This window comes from Silene latifolia, chromosome 2, assembly GCF_048544455.1.
Source record: "Silene latifolia isolate original U9 population chromosome 2, ASM4854445v1, whole genome shotgun sequence".
Classification (NCBI taxonomy): Eukaryota; Viridiplantae; Streptophyta; class Magnoliopsida; order Caryophyllales; family Caryophyllaceae; genus Silene; species Silene latifolia.
Window position 1 is genome coordinate 93,270,233 of NC_133527.1, and position 18,609 is coordinate 93,288,841.

The window sequence follows — 18,609 nt, forward strand, 5'->3', positions numbered from 1 at the left end:
GGCGAACACGTCCTTGTATTCGCGTAGGAGGTCAATGAACTGTTGTCTTTCCGAGGGGTCCAGGGTTGTCCCTATCCTAAGTTCTTGAGGTGTGTTGTCGGTTCCTACGTTAATAGGTTCGGTCTCCTCATTCAGAATTGCATTGCAGTTAAATTGAGACGAATCATAAGCAAACTTAGCGTTCATTAAGTTGACACGAGCGAAAAGCACTGAAAGGACAGTCATCTCGTGGTCAGTCAGAGGTGACACAGTAGAGGAGGTGGCCCATGGAATAGGATTCAGGTTGTCACCTTTCATGGGAGTGGAGGTGACCCTAGTAGACTCAGCCTCTGAATCAGCCACGACTTTGTGGTAAAACAGCAGGAAGGGGACCTTGACTGGGACATCAGGAGTGTTAGGAGCTATAACAGACTCTGACTCCGACTTAGACTCAGATTCAGATTCCTCTTCGCTTCCCTCCTTGAACATAGGACCTTCTCCAGTTGTGATCTTGAGAATGCGGCCTTGGCGATCGGTCCACTTGACGGTCTTCCTCCAACCCTGTGTAGCTTTCTCTGGGTCAGTGTCGGAGATCAAGGCGGTTGGTTCAAATTGATTGTCCTTCAAGGCGATGTTGATGATGTCCTCATAGTCGAGGTGCTTGATGTTATCTTCCCCAAAGAGGAGAGTGACAGCTTGTCCGTCGAGGCATGACGACGGCTTAGACTCGGTTGATGCAGCTTCGGTGTTGTCAGGGATAAAGTAGCAGTCCTGGAAGACTTCCACACTTGGGTACCTAGCCTTGGCCACAGAGTCATAGATCGGCTCCGGAAAGCCACGGTAGAGCTCTGATTCTCCCTCGGGTACAAAGTATCCATTGAGGGTCAGATGATAGGGACGGAGGATAACTCCGTGCTTCTTGCGTTTTCGGACTAGGAGGTTTATCTCCTGGATATCTTCATCGGTAGGTTCATATCCCAACCCAAAGGGAATGTTGGGGACCTTAGCCTGTTTAAAGGGACGCAAGGTGTCCTTCAGTGGATTGAGGGGTAAGCCCGGGAAGTAACCCTGGTGTTGATTCATCAGTTATGGCATTCACGGCTTGGAATCCCCACATTTCATTGTCATCCTCGTCAATGGCTTGGGAGGCTACTCCCTTTCTCATGACGGCTTTGATCAGAGAAGCAGGAATTGTGATTGTTTTCCCGTTGAAGGGGACCCTAACTTTCTGGTGGAGAGTTGAGGTAACCGCCTTGACGGCGTGAATCCAGGGACGTCCAAGGAGCATATTGAAATAGGCGTCGATGTCGACCACCTGAAAACTAGTTTGTCTTTCCAGTGGTCTGGTTGCGACAATAAGAGGGATGAGCCCCGCGACCTTGCGACGAGTGCCGTTGTAGGCGCGTACTCCTTGATTTGTTGGGACCAAATCAACTTCCTTAATACCCAGCTTGTGCGCAGTCTTGAGGGGAATGACATTTACCGCGGATCCGTCATCTACAAGGACTATGGGTACATTCTTCTTGAGACATTGTACGGTAATGTACAGGGCAAGGTTGTGATTTGCTCCGAAGGGAAGGATATCTTCGTCGGAAAAGACGACTGGCTTGTTCAAGTCAGGGGCGTCCCTTGTCATATGCGCCACTATTTCTTCAGGAGAAGCGGTGGAGGGCACGGTTAACTTTCCCAAGGCCTGTAGCAAAGCCTGTCGATGCTCAAAAGACGTTGCGATCAGTTGCCAGATTGAGATTTCGGCTTTCGCCTTCTGAAGCTGCTTGAGGATTGAATTCTCAGGAGTTCTTGGTTGAGTGTCTACTTCCGGGACGACTTGGTAATTCGTTGTTGGAACGATCATTGGATTGTTCGGGTTCTGATAGGGGCGTCCGGACCGAGTAAGGTGGCCGATCTCTTTCGCCCGTTTCTCTTTCTCTGGGACAAGGTAGACATCTTCAACGTCGTCTCTCCAGATGCCGTTGATTTCAGGATCTCGAAGGCACCTTGGAGGGGTATTCCTTGGTGAGTAGTTTTTGTGAGGGTAATTTTTGTGGGGGTAGTTTTTGTGGGGTTGATTATTGTGAGGATGATTATTATGAGGTGCATGCCAGAATGGTCGCGGGAGCAATTCGTCCTGGTGTGGGTAGTTTTGGGCGCTCGGGGGACTCTCCCTTGGGCGTGGTGGTGGAGGACTGAAAATAAGCCGACGGTAGGCATCGTCAATTCGGGTGATCCTCTCGGAGAGACTGGCTATGGCTTCCTCAACCTGTTGGAACATAGTGAGCATGGTGGCAGCACTGAACACAAATACCCCGTCCGAGGGATCCTTCTCCAAGGCATTCACCTCGTCATCAACTGGCAGGATGAGGTGTGAGTAGTCCAGAGTTGGCTCATCGTCGGAGATAGTGTGGATTCCGAGAGGATATATTTTGTTGTTTGGCTTAGTCGGTGGGGGTAAAGGCAAATCTCCTTTCTCAATCATGTCTTGGATGATGTGTTTGAGTTTAAAGCAGGTTTCGATATTATGCCCTTTCCCTTGATGGTACTGACAATAGGCATTAGGGTTCCATAAGCGGGGTGGGTCCGATCGGTTGTAACTTTCCTTGGTCCATGAGCCTCTTCAGAGAACTTGCGTAAGTTGACGCTATATTAGTGAACACTCACTGGGGGCGCTCAGCTCTCTTAGAAGATGGTTCAACGAGGTTGACCTTATCGATTTTGTTTGATTGGCCGTAAGGGCGAGATCCGGTTGATTTGTATCCTTGGTAGCCTCTGCCAGTAGTCTTGGCCAAGACACCCTTCCGGAGGTCATCTTCAATGCGTGTCCCCAGAGTTTGCAGATCCTGGAAGGTCTTAATATTTTGATACCTCAGTAAGTTGGCATACACTGGGCGGAGATTGTTGACGAACTTTTCCTCCAAAGTTGATTCACTCGGTTTACTGACCAATTGAGTACTCACCCTCCTCCAACGGGTTAAGAACTCGGTGAACCCTTCCTTATCGTTCTGGGTTAGGACCTCAAGAGTAGGGGTATTGGGTTGGATTTCAATATTGTCGGCATATTTCTTGGCGAATTCAACGGCGACCTCATCCCAGGTAGTGAGGTTTTTTGGATCAAGGGAGTAGTACCATTGGCGAGGGATCGGTTCCAAAGTGGACGGAAAGATCCGGGTGAAAAGTTCTTGTTTGACCCCTTTAATGGCCATGTAGTCTTTGAAGGCACATATATGATTGAGCGGATCCTCCACTCCTTTGAACTTAGCCACATCAGTTACGGTAAAGTTGTCAGGTAATTGATCCCCGACAGGTTCGAACCTTCGGTTGTTCTCAAGATGGATATTAATACCCCGGGCTAGGAGCTGTTCTTCCAAGAGTTTTAGCCTCTTCTCAGTTTCAGTCAGAGGTGGAGTATTACGTTCTCCAGTTTCCTTGTTCTCCAGGGCGTCGATACGGGTCTCGACGCGATCCAGGGTGACTTTAAGAGCGGTAAGTAGGCTGGCTAGCTGATCAGTCGTGACATCTCTGTTGTTATCATTGTTGTTGTGGTTGACAGACGAAGTTGAAGACGGGACCATGGCTCTGAGGCAGAAAAACGGCTCACATTACAACTCAATCCGACACGGTTCAAAGACTGAACGCAGACAACGCAAAGGACGAGACAAAGATCAGACTCAACAAGACGAGGGTGACCGTGTATGGTTCCTCGGTGCTGACTCGATTTATGACGTGACGGTGTTGACCGAACTTTTGACACGAGTCCAACATAACGGAGTGACGCCATTGGATGGGTCTCATGGTGAGACGACTCACAAGTAAAGACCCATAAATACGTTTGCTTCGACTCGATAGACACGAGGCGGAATTCGAATAGTGGACTGAAGTTTTCGAAAATAGAAATTTTCAAAAAGATTCATTCGTCGCTTTATAGACGGCTATCCAAGATAGAGATCTCCGCAAGTCGGTCAGTTGAAAGGGTCGTCTTAAGTTTATTTGCAAAAGACGGTTTGAGTTTGAATCGGCTCAGAAAATAGTGTATTGTTTCCCAAGACGGTTTTTTGAAATTCAAAATTGTATGTTTTGAAAATCGAGTTTGAAATGTTTGAAGTGGTCTCGGGGACGGTGCATGGTCCTCGGGATCTCGAAAGTGTCCAGAGAAAAGGGTGTGTGCTTTTCTCGGGTTTTGAAAGAGCCATTGTCGGCGCGAAACGGGTTAAAATCCGTGTCTCTACGAGGCGATTATAACGGCGTAAAAAGGCGATTTGGAATGGTTGTGAAAAACCGAGTTTGAAAATCGTCATTACGACGGCCTAGAATGGCGTGTTTAAATGGTTGTAAAAACCGGGTTTGAAAATCGTCATTACGACGGCCTAGAAAGGCGTGCTGAAATGGTATAAAAATCGGGTTTAAAATCGTCATTACGACGGCCTAGAAAGGCGTGCAACGGTCGGCGAAAGACCGGGGTTTGAAATGGCCATTATAACGGCGCAAAAGGTGATTTTGAAAGTTTGAAAATGACACGGAAGGACTTATGATCAAGTAGCACATAAGCACTCGCAGTTCATTATATTATGCATTATGCTGACACGGGTTTTGGCTTAAGAGGGTGGGTTACACACCAAGCAATCAAACCCCGATTTGCGAGAGGGATACCAATCCAAACAAAATGTGTAAGGAGGGTGCCTTAGCCTCGTGCTCGAAAGTGATGAAATCTCTTTGACGAAACAGAAATGTGTAACGTCAATGGTATGCTTGACACAATCGGGATTCAAAACGCGGGGATGAGAAAACTCACGCCGACGAGACGAGTCAATTGGTCGAAAAGGGTTAGGTTGTGGGCCCGGACTAGGAACCCGACCGTGACCGTAATATCAATTAATGCATTCCAACCAAGACCTCGTTCGAGTTTCACCATCTAGGGATCACAGACGTAAGTGTCCTAGTTTTCCCCAGCGGAGTCGCAAATCTGTGGACACAACCACCTACACGCTAAGCCAATCTGTTGGACGTATAGCGGTCTTTTGAAAGCCACGCTCGGCGGCGTAAAAATGCTTTCGACCGGATCGTTTTAGATCGGTCAGTTTCGTCTCGGTAAGGGTCTCGAAACGATTAGAGATGTTCGGAGTCGCCACCAAGCATTTGTGGGATGCTTGGAACCCGTTCGAAATCCACTTTATACCTTGGTCAAACGAAGCACAAAGAAGAGTTTGACATAGGTACTAAAGATAAGGAATCGTCCCTCTTTAGCATCTTATCTCTAGAACGACTCTCGTACGCCCTGGATAAGGTCGTCCACTATCCAAAGTTTCTGAGTAAGAGGTGAAGGTACCTATTAGGAAGCCCTTTAATCAGACACCCAATCCCGTCCGCGGTAGCGGCCTCTACTGATAGATCTTGGTTGGTTGAATGCAAAAGTTGATAAAACGGTTTAAATGCATGAATGCGCATCTAATAATTTAAACCTAACATGTGAGAGCTTTCTAAGTCGGTTGATTTAATCCAAGTATCAAGTATAAGATGTCGAGTTGGATTAATGATTGATTTGCATACAAGACGGAAATTAAACATCCATTTACCAAATTAGGTTTACGGTGCATAACGTGATCCATTTGTCTTAGTAAGGCATTTTGCAAATGTGATTTTGAATAAACAAATAGTCATATGATCCGTCTTATATCTGGGCTAACCGGAGTCCGGATCGTCCTAGACTAATGCTGGAAAGGGATCAGGCCCCCAGACGACTACATGAGGCGCGAGCCAGCCGGCGGTACAAGGGGCCTCCCCCTGGTTTGAAAATGAGAATTGAAAGGCCTGTTTTAGGCGCGGGTCACCCGATTTGGTTTGAAAGGGTCGTTTAGACCGCGTTTGTTGATTTGAAGAACTAGACTCGAATAATCATCATTATTTTGATAATATTCGGTGTCGGGTTCCACTTGAAAAGCTTGACATGAATAGTTTTGAAAATAATTATGAACTAATTGTTTTAAGTTCATTTGAATATAATTAGTCGATACTCATCATCGTACCCGGGTTAAAACCCGGCATGGTATGTAGAACCAAGGATGAGTTTGTGTTGGTGACTAATATGTTTATTTTGAAAATGTAAAGAACTGATGAAAGGCTTTAAAATACCTCCCAAAATGTAAAAAAATGAAATAAAAGGTTTTAAGTATCTTTTAAATGTCATTAACCAAATATTATCACCGAAACACGGATTTAACCGTCATGGTATGAGGAACCAAGGGTGAACAATGTTTTATGGTTAAAACAAATAAAATGAAATAAAAAAGGGTTTGAAAATATTTGAAATGGTAAAAACCGATTACAAATATGAAAATGAATTAAAGGGGAAAGACGAGAACAAACATGGCTGATCTCTGACCTGGACACCCCATTTAGGCGCGGGCAAGCCTGCAACTTAAGGGGCTTCTGTCTCAGGCCAAAAATCAGTTTTGGCTCGTTTATCCAATGTTTTGGTTCATGATATGCACGTTTTAGCATGTTATAGTCATGAAACAAATGAAAACATGATGAAAGGAGGATTTTTACACCCTCATACTTACATGTTTGGTTATGGCGAGTGACCGATGTAAGTGTAACAACTCGTTTGGTCGGTAATACTCGGTTTAAAACCGTTTTGGTAAGTAAAAAAAGTGTTTTAAGATTAGTGGCGGTGTAGTGGTCGAAGTGGTCGGTCAAGTGATTTAATGCACGATGACGGTACCAAAAAATGTGTAAGGCTTGTATTTACGATCGGTAGGTCGTAAATACGCGTCGGATTGTGACTTAAGAAGTCGAGTCGAGAATTTTAAGAGAGAAAAGAGGTGCGGACGCTCGCGTAAGTCTCAAACGGGGGGCATTTGAGGGGTATTTATAGGGAAATGAGTGGTTGTGGGAGTTTTGAGCGACGTGGCCACCTGGGCTGCTCAAAGAGGCACGAGCCACGTCGCGGTTCTTCGAGGTGTCTTGTCGCCCTCACACAAGTGCAATCATGATTTGTTCTATCCTAGGTTTTGTAGTCATATGTTTGGTACTTGACCATTCATGAATCCATGAAAACTTAAGGCAGAAGGTTTGAAATGTTTTGTTTTTGGTGGTTGACTCGGTTTGACTCGTTGTTGGAGTCGGGATTTGAATTTTTGAGTCGGTTTTTGGTCCGGTGTCGGTTTTGACTCTAGTTAGTGTCATTGCGACCCCGTCGTCGTGCATTAAACACTCCAGGTATTTTTGAAATGTTTTGAAATGTTTTATTTTCGAAATCGTTTAAAGTTTTTCGACGTGAACTTGTACGCAAACTGTCGATCAAACGCCGCGGTTCCAAAACATGTTATAGTCCGATAATCATCGGGTGTTTGTTGGAGTCTCAGCAGATACTGGGTATCTACACATAGCTATTCCTATTATACATTAATTAATAAAATAAATAAAACTATTAATTAATTACAAACCGACGATACGAGATCGTATTTAATTACAAACAAATCGCTATTCCCATTCATTTCGGGTAATACGATTAAAATAAACTAGGCCATACTAGGTACAACAAGATAAATACTTTAAATAAATGACAATCATTCATTCAACTTAAATAAATATGCTTAGAAATGTTGTAAAATGATGCCAAAATCGCCCTATCTATCTATCGGTGGTATCCATCTCGGTTTTGTGGATTTAATCGATTTTTAACTTGTAAAAATCAATAATTAACTCTTAAATCTCATTTAAGTCCAAAATAATTTTCCAAACTGTTTTGGACCTCAAAATTAGTCCTCACTAATTTAATGATGAATAATTAGTTTGATTTGGTGATATTTTGCTAATTTAATCGTAACATCATAATTTTTAAGTAATAAATCCAAAATAATTGAAAATTTACCCAAAAATTGAAACAAAAAATTTGAGTATTCTAGAAAACTACCAAGAACACTAAAATGTCATAAAAAATGCCCAAAAATTCCGGATAAAGTTTATGAAGAAAAAGATCGATATTTATCGGTTTTTAACCACTAAAACCAATAAACATTAAAACAAGGTGAAATCACATTTTAAATTTCACTTTTAACTTTTAAATAATATTTTTAAATGTACATAAATTTATCATGGGCAGAAACAAATATTTCAAGTATATGATTAATGTAATTCACTTTTATCGACTTTTATCTCATAAAATCAATAAACATGCAAAACTTCAAACCAACCTTCGAAATTTTACATACAAACTGTAGAAAATATGCATGAAACACCATAAATATTTCATGACCCGGATCAAATTTTAACTATTTTTAGTTAACTCTTAACCAAAATACGTCATTTTTGACTCGGTTTTCTACCAAAAATCATTAAAAATAGCAAAATAACTTCAAAAATCACCAAATTTTACCACAAACCTTTTGACATCAGTAGATATTCATGCCCAAAACGTTTCGTGCTAAAACCGCTTCTAACACAATTTTTGAGTCTTTATAAATTATCTCATAATTTATTAATATGCTTAAAATCAACATGCAAATTACAAGCCTAAGCTCTGATACCACTTGAAAGATCATAGATCCTAATTAGACTCTATAATTAGTAATAAATTTTCTCATAATATGTTCATTTAGTGATCTATTTAATATGCATGCAAATATAAAAGCATAAAAATAAAGGTTAAGGAAAAACAATTTCCTTACATTGATATTTATGGTAAAAATGGGCACAAACTAGATCACTTTTCTAGTTTGTTCTTGAGCTAAATGAAGATGGATGATCCTCCTAGAAAAACCTTCAAAAAGAAAGTCTCCTTCAAGTTGCACTCAAGAACTATACCCAAAATAATCTTACAAGTATTAACTAGATACTTGTAAAATTAACCCTTGATAATATGTAAATATTACTAACAATATTAGTGAATATTTATTTTTATTTACTAACAAGTCTTAGTAAGGCTTTTATTATTTTAGAGAGAAAATAATGTTCACATGCAAGATGTTCAAGTATAGTGGAAAAATGAACATAAGATGGAGTATATAGGAGGGGAAAACCGGTTGAGTGGGGAAATGGTGGAGTGTAGAAATTGTCTTATTTTATGTTCAATTACATATCACATGCAAAAGACATAAGATAACTTGTGGAAGAATAAATAAATAAAGTGTAATGATTATGATTGTAATCATCCACTACACTCTTTATCACACGGTCCAATTGCCCATTTACGGGTCCATATCGGTTCTTATATTTGTCGCACAAATATGTGTAATTTTACTTTTAACATCTCTTTATGTTTAAATGCTTCCCTAATTAATTTCGTTCAAAACACTCCGTAAATGTACGTATACCGCTACACGTATTATTTACGTACTAATATTAATCACATTAATCAATTAGTACAATTTTAGTGAATTAACAATTAATTGACTAAAACCCGTCTCATAAAATTTATTATTTAATTATCGCATAATTAAATAATAACTGCCGCTCCTCGAGTTCGCAACTCGAAATCTCTCTAAAAATAATCGACTAACCTTTTAGTCTATAAATCAAGGGACTAAATAAATTGTATCTCATACAATTAATTAGTTATCAATTGGGGTTCGTTCCTTTAGGTGTCACTGAAAGGGGTCAGTTGATCACCGCCGTCTTACGACAATAACGTCAAACTCTAGTTAGCCAACCGTTATCAATTTACGTTAATCAACTGACGAGGATCAAATAATTAAATATCTGATGATATTCCTTTAATGAGATTTATTATGTAAACGCACTATTGTGGAGGACACTAACTCCAATAGATAATACAGCGGATCACGTACTCCTCTCTTTTATAGACGGATATGCAGGGTATAATCAAATCAAAATGGTTGAAGAAGATATGCACAAAATAGCGTTCATCACTCAATGGGGTAGTTACTGCTACACTGTTATGTCGTTCGAGTTAATCAATGTTGGAGCAATATATCAACGTACCGCGACTACCCTGTCACACGACATAATGCACAAAGAAGTAGGGGTATATGTAGATGACATGACTGTCAAGTCCAAAGATAGGCAAGGTCACATCGCCAACCTTCGCAAGTTCTTTCTCAGATTGCACAAGTACAACATACGGCTTAATCCTCAGAAATGCGCATTTGGAGTCATTTTTGGCAAGCTATTGGGATATGTAGTCAGTCAAAGAGGTATAGAGATTGATTCATCCAAGATCAAGGCTCTAATCGAGATGGCACAGCCATAGACAGAAAAGGAAGTTCGGGGTTTCCTGGGCAAACTACAATACATCAGTCGTTTTATTTCAAAGCTTACTATGATTTGTGAACCTATATTCAAGAAGCTCTAGAAAACCGACCACACAAGGTGGGATGGCGATTGTCAAAAGGCATTTGACAAAATCAAGGAGATATTGGCTAAACCGCCAGTTCTAATTCCACCATAAAAATATCAACCCTTATCTCTGTATCTCACAGTCACAGAAACAACCATGGGGGCTATGCTCGTGCAAGTCGTCGGGAAAGAAGAAAGAGTTATCTACTACGTCAGTAAGAAGTTCTTGGAATATGAGACTAAGTATACACCACTTGAGAAGACATGCCTCGCTCTTGTGTGGGCAACCAAGAAGCTATGCCAGTATATGTTTAGGTATTCCGTCAAGGTATATTCAAAGATGGATCCTATCAAATACATTTTCTAGAAGCCTGTCTTAAATGGAGGTCTGGCAAGGTGGACTTTGATGCTCTCAGAATTCGATCTCAAATACATACCTTTGAAGGTCATCAAAAGACGAGCAGTAGCCGAATTCTTCGCAGACAATCCTACTCATAACACCCAAGTAATAGATACGTGGTCATTTCCAGATGACGACATTTTGCACACCGATGCAGAATCATGGGACCTCTACTTTGTGGGGCTTCCGATCTAAGAGGATACGATATAGGAGTGTTGCTAATTTCTCTTGAAGGTGAGCATACACTAATTTTCATCAAACTCGACTTCGAGGTGACTAATAACGCGACAGAATATGAGGCCTACCTCACTGGTCTACAAGCAGCGGACGGTTTAGGCATCAAGAGACTCCGAGTCCACGGCGACTCGTCTTTAATCATCAATCAGATCACTGGTTCATGGAACATCCGAAGTGAAAGTCTTACGCCATATCAATCCAGGATAGATCAAGTGGCTCAATTCTTTGACCAAGTCCTTTACTTACATCTACCTCGAGACGAAAATCAGTTTGCAGACACTCTTGTGAAACTTACATCCTTGATCAACATGCCTGATAACATGATAGAAATGTCGTTATGTATTGAACGACGATCTGAACCAGCCTATGTGCATTTTCTCACTGATGAGAGCGAAAACAAAAAGGAGCCTTGGTACCAAGCCATTCTAAACTAGAAGCTCAACGGCATATACCCACCCGACATAGATAAGAGTGGACAACGAGCGATTCATCTATTAGCATCTCAATACGTCCTAAATCAACGGGAGTTATACAAAAGAACGCCACAAGGCGTCATTTTGCTTTGCCTTGATCATTCAAAAGCAAATAAAGTTACGGAAGAAGTCCATGATGGAGAATGCGGTCCTCACATGAGTGGGCCAATGATGGCAAAGAAAATCATGCCTCTAGGATACTATTGGACAACGATGGAAACAGATTGTATCAAATACGTAAGGCATTGCGACAATTTCCATATCTTCAGAAATGTACAACACGTTCCACCGTCTTTGCTATATACGATGACATCTCCGTGGCCATTTTCTACATGGAGAATCGAAATAATTGGGAAGATCACTTCAGCCGGGATGGGTGGCCATTGTTTCAGCTTGGTAGCCATCAACTACTTCACAAAATGGGTCTAAGCGGCATCATGTACTACCTTAACCTCTAAGCATGTGGCCAAGTTCATACAAACCAATATCGTATGTCGATATGGGTGTCTGCATGAGATAATGAGTGACAATGGGTCCCATTTTCAAGCTGAAACCAAAAAATTGTTGGCCAAATACAAAATCAAGCATCATCATTCCTCGCCCTACCGACCTCAGACTAATGGTGCAATAAAGGCAGCCAACAAAAATGTCGTCATGATCCTCAAGAAAATGATTGACAATTATCAAGACTGGCCTAACAAGATACCCTTTGATTTATGCGGATATCGAACCTCAGTCAGGATGCTCACTGGGGATACTATTTTCTATATAACTTACGGCATGGAAGTTGTACAGCCAGTAGAGCTAGAGATCCCATCTCTATGTAATCTACTCAAAAGCCAAATCCCGGAAGCATAATGAAATAGAGACAGATATGAAGAACTCGTCCTCTTGGACGAACGAAGACTGCGTGTCTTGCATAATGTTCAAACATATCAAGCACGAATTCGAAGAGCTTTCAACAAGAAAGCTAAACCTCAAAACATCAAAGAGGGAGATCTAGTGTTTAAATCTGTTCGAGCTCTTCTACCAGTCGATCCAAGGGGAAAATTGAAACCTAATTGGGCTAGACCTTATTTAGTCAAATCCATACTCTCAGGGGGGTGCGGTTAGAATTAAAGACTTAGACGGGAATGAGTTCTCAAATCCGACTAATCTAGACCAACTCAAGCGGTATTACCAACTCAAGCGGTATTAACCACGTGTCGCTCTTGCGACACCAAATACACGACACTGGCTGAGCTTCAAGATTCGTGCCACCTCGCTCTTGCGCTTTGGCATTTTTATTTATCCTCATTATCATCAACATAACTTAATTAAGTTTCTTAAGAGTAAGTAAATCACCATGCTTATTCCCTACGTTCATTACAAGCTCTTGCTTCGAACATTTATTCTTTTACATTTTCCATTTTCGAACTACGTTCTGGGTTCGTTTTCATTCTCAATGAATACGTAGGCAATCCTTCACGGGACACAACCCAATCCATTTTTAATCAAGATATAAATACAAGGAAATTTGCTTTAGCACTTGGAATTCGAAAGAATAAGCAAAGGGAGCTGATTTTGAAGTTCCGAACTAAAAACAATCAATTTATTCATCTATTAGTAATACGCCAAATAATATATAAATGCTGAAATAAAATGTTAGGCAAGGATTCTAAGAATCCCACCATTTATTACAAACGATAGTAATAATAATAAATAATCCAGCGACTTAGGCTATTCCTATTCTTCCATCTTTCCTTTGCCTTTGTCATTTCGATCATACTTCTTACCTCGACCTCAAGGGGGACGCTCTTGCGTTATCTCTGACCAAATCACCAACGGTCTTTCTCGAGCCCTACTCTTCCCATTTCGATCCACAACCATGTTCTCAACAAGAGCACTCTTTGGTTTCTTTTTCGGGCGGACGACTCGGAATCCAGCTTCTTCCTCTTCTTCAGTCAAGTACTTCTAGTTCTCTTTCGCCACCTCACGGATCTTGTAGTCAATCGGCTCATGCTTCCTCAACTTCTTGCGCTCTTTTAAAGTGCTTGCCTTGACCCACTACAAATAAGAGTCAGACACCCACAGCGAACAAAGCAGGACAGGCATAAACCACATGTTCCTTTGAGTCCAACGCAAAACCCACTCACGGCAGGTCTCAGACATATGCGCCAAAGCCAACTGTGGAACAGTGTCAAGCTTCGCGATTTTTTTTCCTCATGCCAACTTATCTCATTAAACTTTGCGGGAAAATATGGACCATGAATTCCAAGCCTGGGATACGAATGGATCGAGTAGGATTGAGGGATGATACTCCTGTCAATGCCTTCAGATGCCACCAAGGGATAACCCGTCTAATTAGCGGACCTCGTTCATTATTTAGTTTGTTCTCCCAGTAGTTGTAAACTCGAGTGAAATTAACCATATACAACCTCGTCCTCATTACGACCGATTGTGATCAATAACCAGGCACGTCAACTGAGGGCTCGATAAGTCGCATCCCTTCCATCAGCCAAATCTGCAAAAAGGAGACGAGTATCATTGTCCCCATCTCGAAAGAAAAAAAACGAAAAACAAAAAGAACGAAAAGGAAATAGGCTGGAGCCTTTTTCCTGTAAAATGATTGGACTTCTAAGATATGGAAGTTCATGATTTGTCTTCCGATTATCCAACCTTAAGATAGTCTCTCCTAATACCAGGCAAGTTGGGCTCTTACGCAGCTCCCTTTGCTCGATGATACTTAAAAACCGTGGGTCACCTCTCATTTCCACGTCAACATGGCCCTTCAAGACAAAACAGTGAAGAAGGTAAAACCCGAAGGCTCTACGCCTCGAAGCATAAGAAATAGAAGGGTCCTCCCTATCTATGAACCGGTCCATAAAATCGAAAATTCGCACACCCTTAGAAGTTACATGAGGATCAACTTCGGCTTTGGTCAATCCAAGAATATCTCTAAATTAATTCTTATACTCTTGGGACCTAGATGGCAACGCCGGGAGACTTTCTGTATCCCATCTTCCAATTGTTGCGAATTTTTCGGGAAAAGGACAAATTTCACCTCCAGGAAAGGCGAAAACATGATACTCCGGATTCCAATATTCAAGACAACCATGAAGAAACGGTCTTACCACCTTCACCTGTTTAAAACTCATAACAGATCCCAAAACATCCATGCCAAACTTTTCCGCGCTCGAAAACTCGTTAGTCCATTTTTTGAGTCGGGATTCGAGAGCATCCATTTCTTCTTGAAAGATCTTTTTTGAGAGAAATATTATATTTGATGGATTACAGAGTAATAGAAGGGAAAATTGTGAGAATTGAAGCTAACCCGAGGCCTCTATTTATACTATTCGGCCTTTCCAAAAACCGCTCAGGAAGAGAGCACCTGGGGAGAAAACGCATCAACTCCTGCGCCATTTGGAAGAATCGCAGCTCATGTTGCGCCTATTCCCCAGCTCAATTTTCTGCAATTTCCACGAACGATCTTTCCTAAATCCAGATTTGGTTTAAATCTTCCTATTCTTATGGAAGTATGTTTTTTATTTTTACGGAAATTCTAATTTCCTTAATTTTTATTCCGAATTCGTTACGGAATCCTATTTCAAAGAGGGTTTGGTTTTTCAGACGATATCGTCATTTCACATTTAGTCAAATGCACACTTATGAATTTTTATTCATTTTTTTTATTTTGGGGAATCATTTCCATCCTTCACTCATTTCAAAGTTTCCCAAACTTATTTGCTTTTTTTCTTTTTTTAGGCGGAAGCACTCCCATTATCCGTCGCGCGTCGAGTCATTTCGCTTTGCTCACTAAAATGGGGCATTTTTTTTCTCTTTTCTTTTTTTATATACTCTTTCCCATCCAGATCAAAGGTAAGATGGACCCCCTTTTTGTTAGGAGAAACGTGGGTCCATGTTACCTTTGGTCTGGATGAGAGGGAATATTATTCGACTTGATCAAATTACATTTTTTGCTATTTAAAGCTAAATTCCCATGCTATATGTGCTATGCTTGCTTTTTTCTATATAAATTTTGGCAGCGTGACGACGTAACCATTAAATTGCCAAACTTGTTTCCAAGCTAACCTGCAGGTACCAACATATTTCATACCCAGCAGCTGCAAATGGCTCGCAGACCATGACATATATACAACAAAACATTCATATGTACAACAAAATTCGGGCTCATGCCCAAAAGCACAAAGTGTACAAAAATACAAGACTAGCCGTGACGATCAGCTAGACGACCCCTCAACTCAGCTACCATCGCCTCAAGGATGGCAATGTCAGCATCTCGGACCTCTAGGTCCCTCGAGAAGCAAGTCGTCTCCTCACGCGACTCCTCGAGCTCACGCTCCCTCTAAAAGGAAGGACATTTATAAATAACAAAGCAAGAGAAGGTAAATACTCCGAAAGTGCTTCCAATTTTCATACATATCAATAAAGAGAAAAGGGAGGTTCATACATGCCGACTCGGACCACCCGAAGAAGCCTTCACAGCCGTCGCTTGCAGTCGGTTGGCCATCCGCCATAGCTCCGCGTGCCTCGACGGTGCCACCTGCATTTCAATAATAAATTAAGAATGAAAACCGTGTTCTTACACAATTATTTCAAAAAAAAAGAACAAGCTTATACTAGGGGCTTACCCTCCTCACAACATGCTGCCACTCGTCGAGTCTAGCCTCTTTCACTGCCTCAGTAAAAGACGGAATCGCCATCAGCACAGTCGTACCGGCCGGCCTAGGGTACTAGAGTGTCTCGGGAAAGGCTGGGGGCTCAACCCCCGCCACCTCGATCTCCTGCCGAGATAAAATTATCATTCCCAAGATATATTCGGGCATGTCATTTCAAATTTCAAATATTCAAAAGAAGGTACACTTACCACGATCGGCCAGTACGCCAGACTTCCCCGTACAAACTCCGAGTACTCAAGCTCGGGAAGGAAGAGAGCGTCACCACTCGCTCCTATAAGATCAGATGTCCTCTCCGCCTTTGAAGGCTCCCTAAACATTATCCGTGGAGGATCGATGGGAACCACCAAAGCGTCAGGAAGGCACTATCGAGCCAACCGCACACCCAGGTACCACACAGGTCCCATAGGCGTCACCAGAAGCAGCCTAGTCGAACTCCTACGACGAAGGATGTCGGCTACGAAAGCTGGAGCGCCAATGTAGTCCTCACATGGTCTCAGCACCCACTAAAAAGGATACCAACGGGTCATTCTTATGATCACTATTTTTTCAAAACAAGTAAAAATCAAGAGCAAAGAAAATGCTTACGTTGTCAAGCTGCACGGCGTTGACGCCCCTCCTACAGGTGTCGTAAGAAGACCGTTAGCTCTTCTGCCGACACATAATCAAGTCTCTAACAACGGGATACTCTCTCGCCATGTAGGCTGCCCTCTTGGGAGCGAAGCCGGGGAAGTATGAGTATACCCATGCTTGAAATGCAGAAGCAATTATAATAATTCAATTCGAACCCTCAACTTCTATTTCCCACCCAATCTCTCGATACAAGTTCAATTCAAATTTCCAAACTCAATACAAACTCACTTCAAGAATTTTAAATCAAATTCAAAAAATTCAAATCCAAGTCAAAACAAATTCAAGCTCAAGTTCAAAAGAATTTCAATTTCAAGTTCAACTCAAGTTCAAAAATTTCAAAAAATTCAAGTTCAAGTTCAAAAATTTCAAGTTCGAAAATTTCAATCGGAATTCAGTTTCCAATTCAAGTTCTAAAATTCAAGTTCGTTACAATTCAAATTCAAAATTTCAAGCTCAATTTCCATTTCAAACACCAAATTCAAATCCAGTTCAAATTTAATTCAAGTTCAAATCAAAATTCAAATTCAAGCCAAAATTCATCTCAATTCAGTTCACGCTTCCAAATGATCTTTCATTTATAAGCGGTTCTATCATTTCTACGAATCAGACAGAAAAAGAAAAAGGAAAGTTCATACCTCCAGAATGAGACGTGGATCGACAGTAGTAGGAAAAGTCCCCTTCTCTATCAGCTCGGGACGAACCATGGCCCTCATGTACAGTATGAAAACCGCAAAGCTAGGAGTAACCCAGTCCCAATGACCTAGGCTACTCACGTCAGTAAGGAAGGGAAGAAGCTTCGTCGACAACATCTCTTCCTTGTCTCCAAAGTAAATCGAAGACAAAAACCATCGGAGCCACAGTCAGGCTCGCTGCTCAGCTGTGCACGGTGGAGGAGGCACCATCTCACCACTTGTAGTCATCTACACTCTCGCCGGAGTCTTACCGTCAAGGGATTCCTTGACGTAAGAACTCGGGACTAGGCCTGGTACCCTAGTCGCAGCCTAGGCTAGGTTTCAGCCGATCAAACCTCTAGCGTCAGCTGAATCCACTCTCATGGCCATCGCGGGCCAAACTATCAGCTCATCTCCACAAGGCAAGCCGGAGATCATGTCGTAGTCCTCAAAAGTGACCTCAATCTCTCCAAAAGGCATATGGAAAGTCGAAGTCGTGTCCCAGAAGCGATCTAGGAAAGCTCGAATCAGGCACATGTTGGCCCAAATCTTCTTCCCTATGATCTCTCGCCAGCCCCTCACAAAGAATCCGAAGGCCCCATGCTCGATGATCGCCTTCTCCTCCTTCGATAGCTTTTTGTAGGCCTCCATCATGGTCGTGTACCCATAAAAGGACCTCATGTTTCCGGCCTCCTGAATTTTTAAGGTTTTATTAGCTTCTTAGCTAAAATAAAGCAGATGAACATAATTGGTTTAATATAAAGACAAGGACGAAATTTACCAAGCTCCTTGCCACGCGATACGACAAGTGACTCTCCGCTGACCAAATGAGATGTCGACCATCCCATTTGTCCGCCCACTGAGGCGCATGCACAGGCTTTTGCCCTCTCCTCCTCACATTCACCCTCCAGGCCACCTCTTCCTCCTTCATTTCCTCCCTGTGAACTACGTGGGTCAAAAGGGGATAACATCAACCTCCATGGCATCTCGCCTCGAGGTAGAAGGTACTTCCTCTGCAAAAAGAAAAGAAGAAAAGCAAAATTAAAGCATTTAGAGGCCGTTTAGAGCCGTTTTCAAGACATTTCTCAAGCTCTACCATCAAGCAAGTCGACAAAGTGATGAAACTACGTTCCTATGTAGCTAAACTAAGTTTAGTCATGGTCACGAGCCGAACATTCGGCAGCATTTCGCTACTATAAGCCTAGACCCATGCAAAAATTGTCCCGAAGTCCTGTCACAAATCAAAATTT

The 18,609-nt window shown here is 42.0% G+C and overlaps 1 protein-coding gene across 1 annotated transcript; it reads left to right on the forward strand.

Annotated features, from left to right (window-relative positions):
* The first annotated feature begins 10,830 nt into the window (after nucleotides 1–10,830).
* LOC141641093 (uncharacterized) lies at nucleotides 10,831–11,340 on the forward strand. Its single transcript, XM_074449769.1, has one exon. It carries the CDS (start codon nucleotides 10,831–10,833, stop codon nucleotides 11,338–11,340), a length of 510 nt encoding a protein of 169 aa, XP_074305870.1.
* The last annotated feature ends 7,269 nt before the right edge of the window (nucleotides 11,341–18,609 follow it).

Coding starts and splice junctions, on each gene's coding strand:
- LOC141641093 (XM_074449769.1), top strand. CDS start 10,831: ATGGGACCTCTACTTTGTGGGGCTTCCGATCTAAGAGGATACGATATA.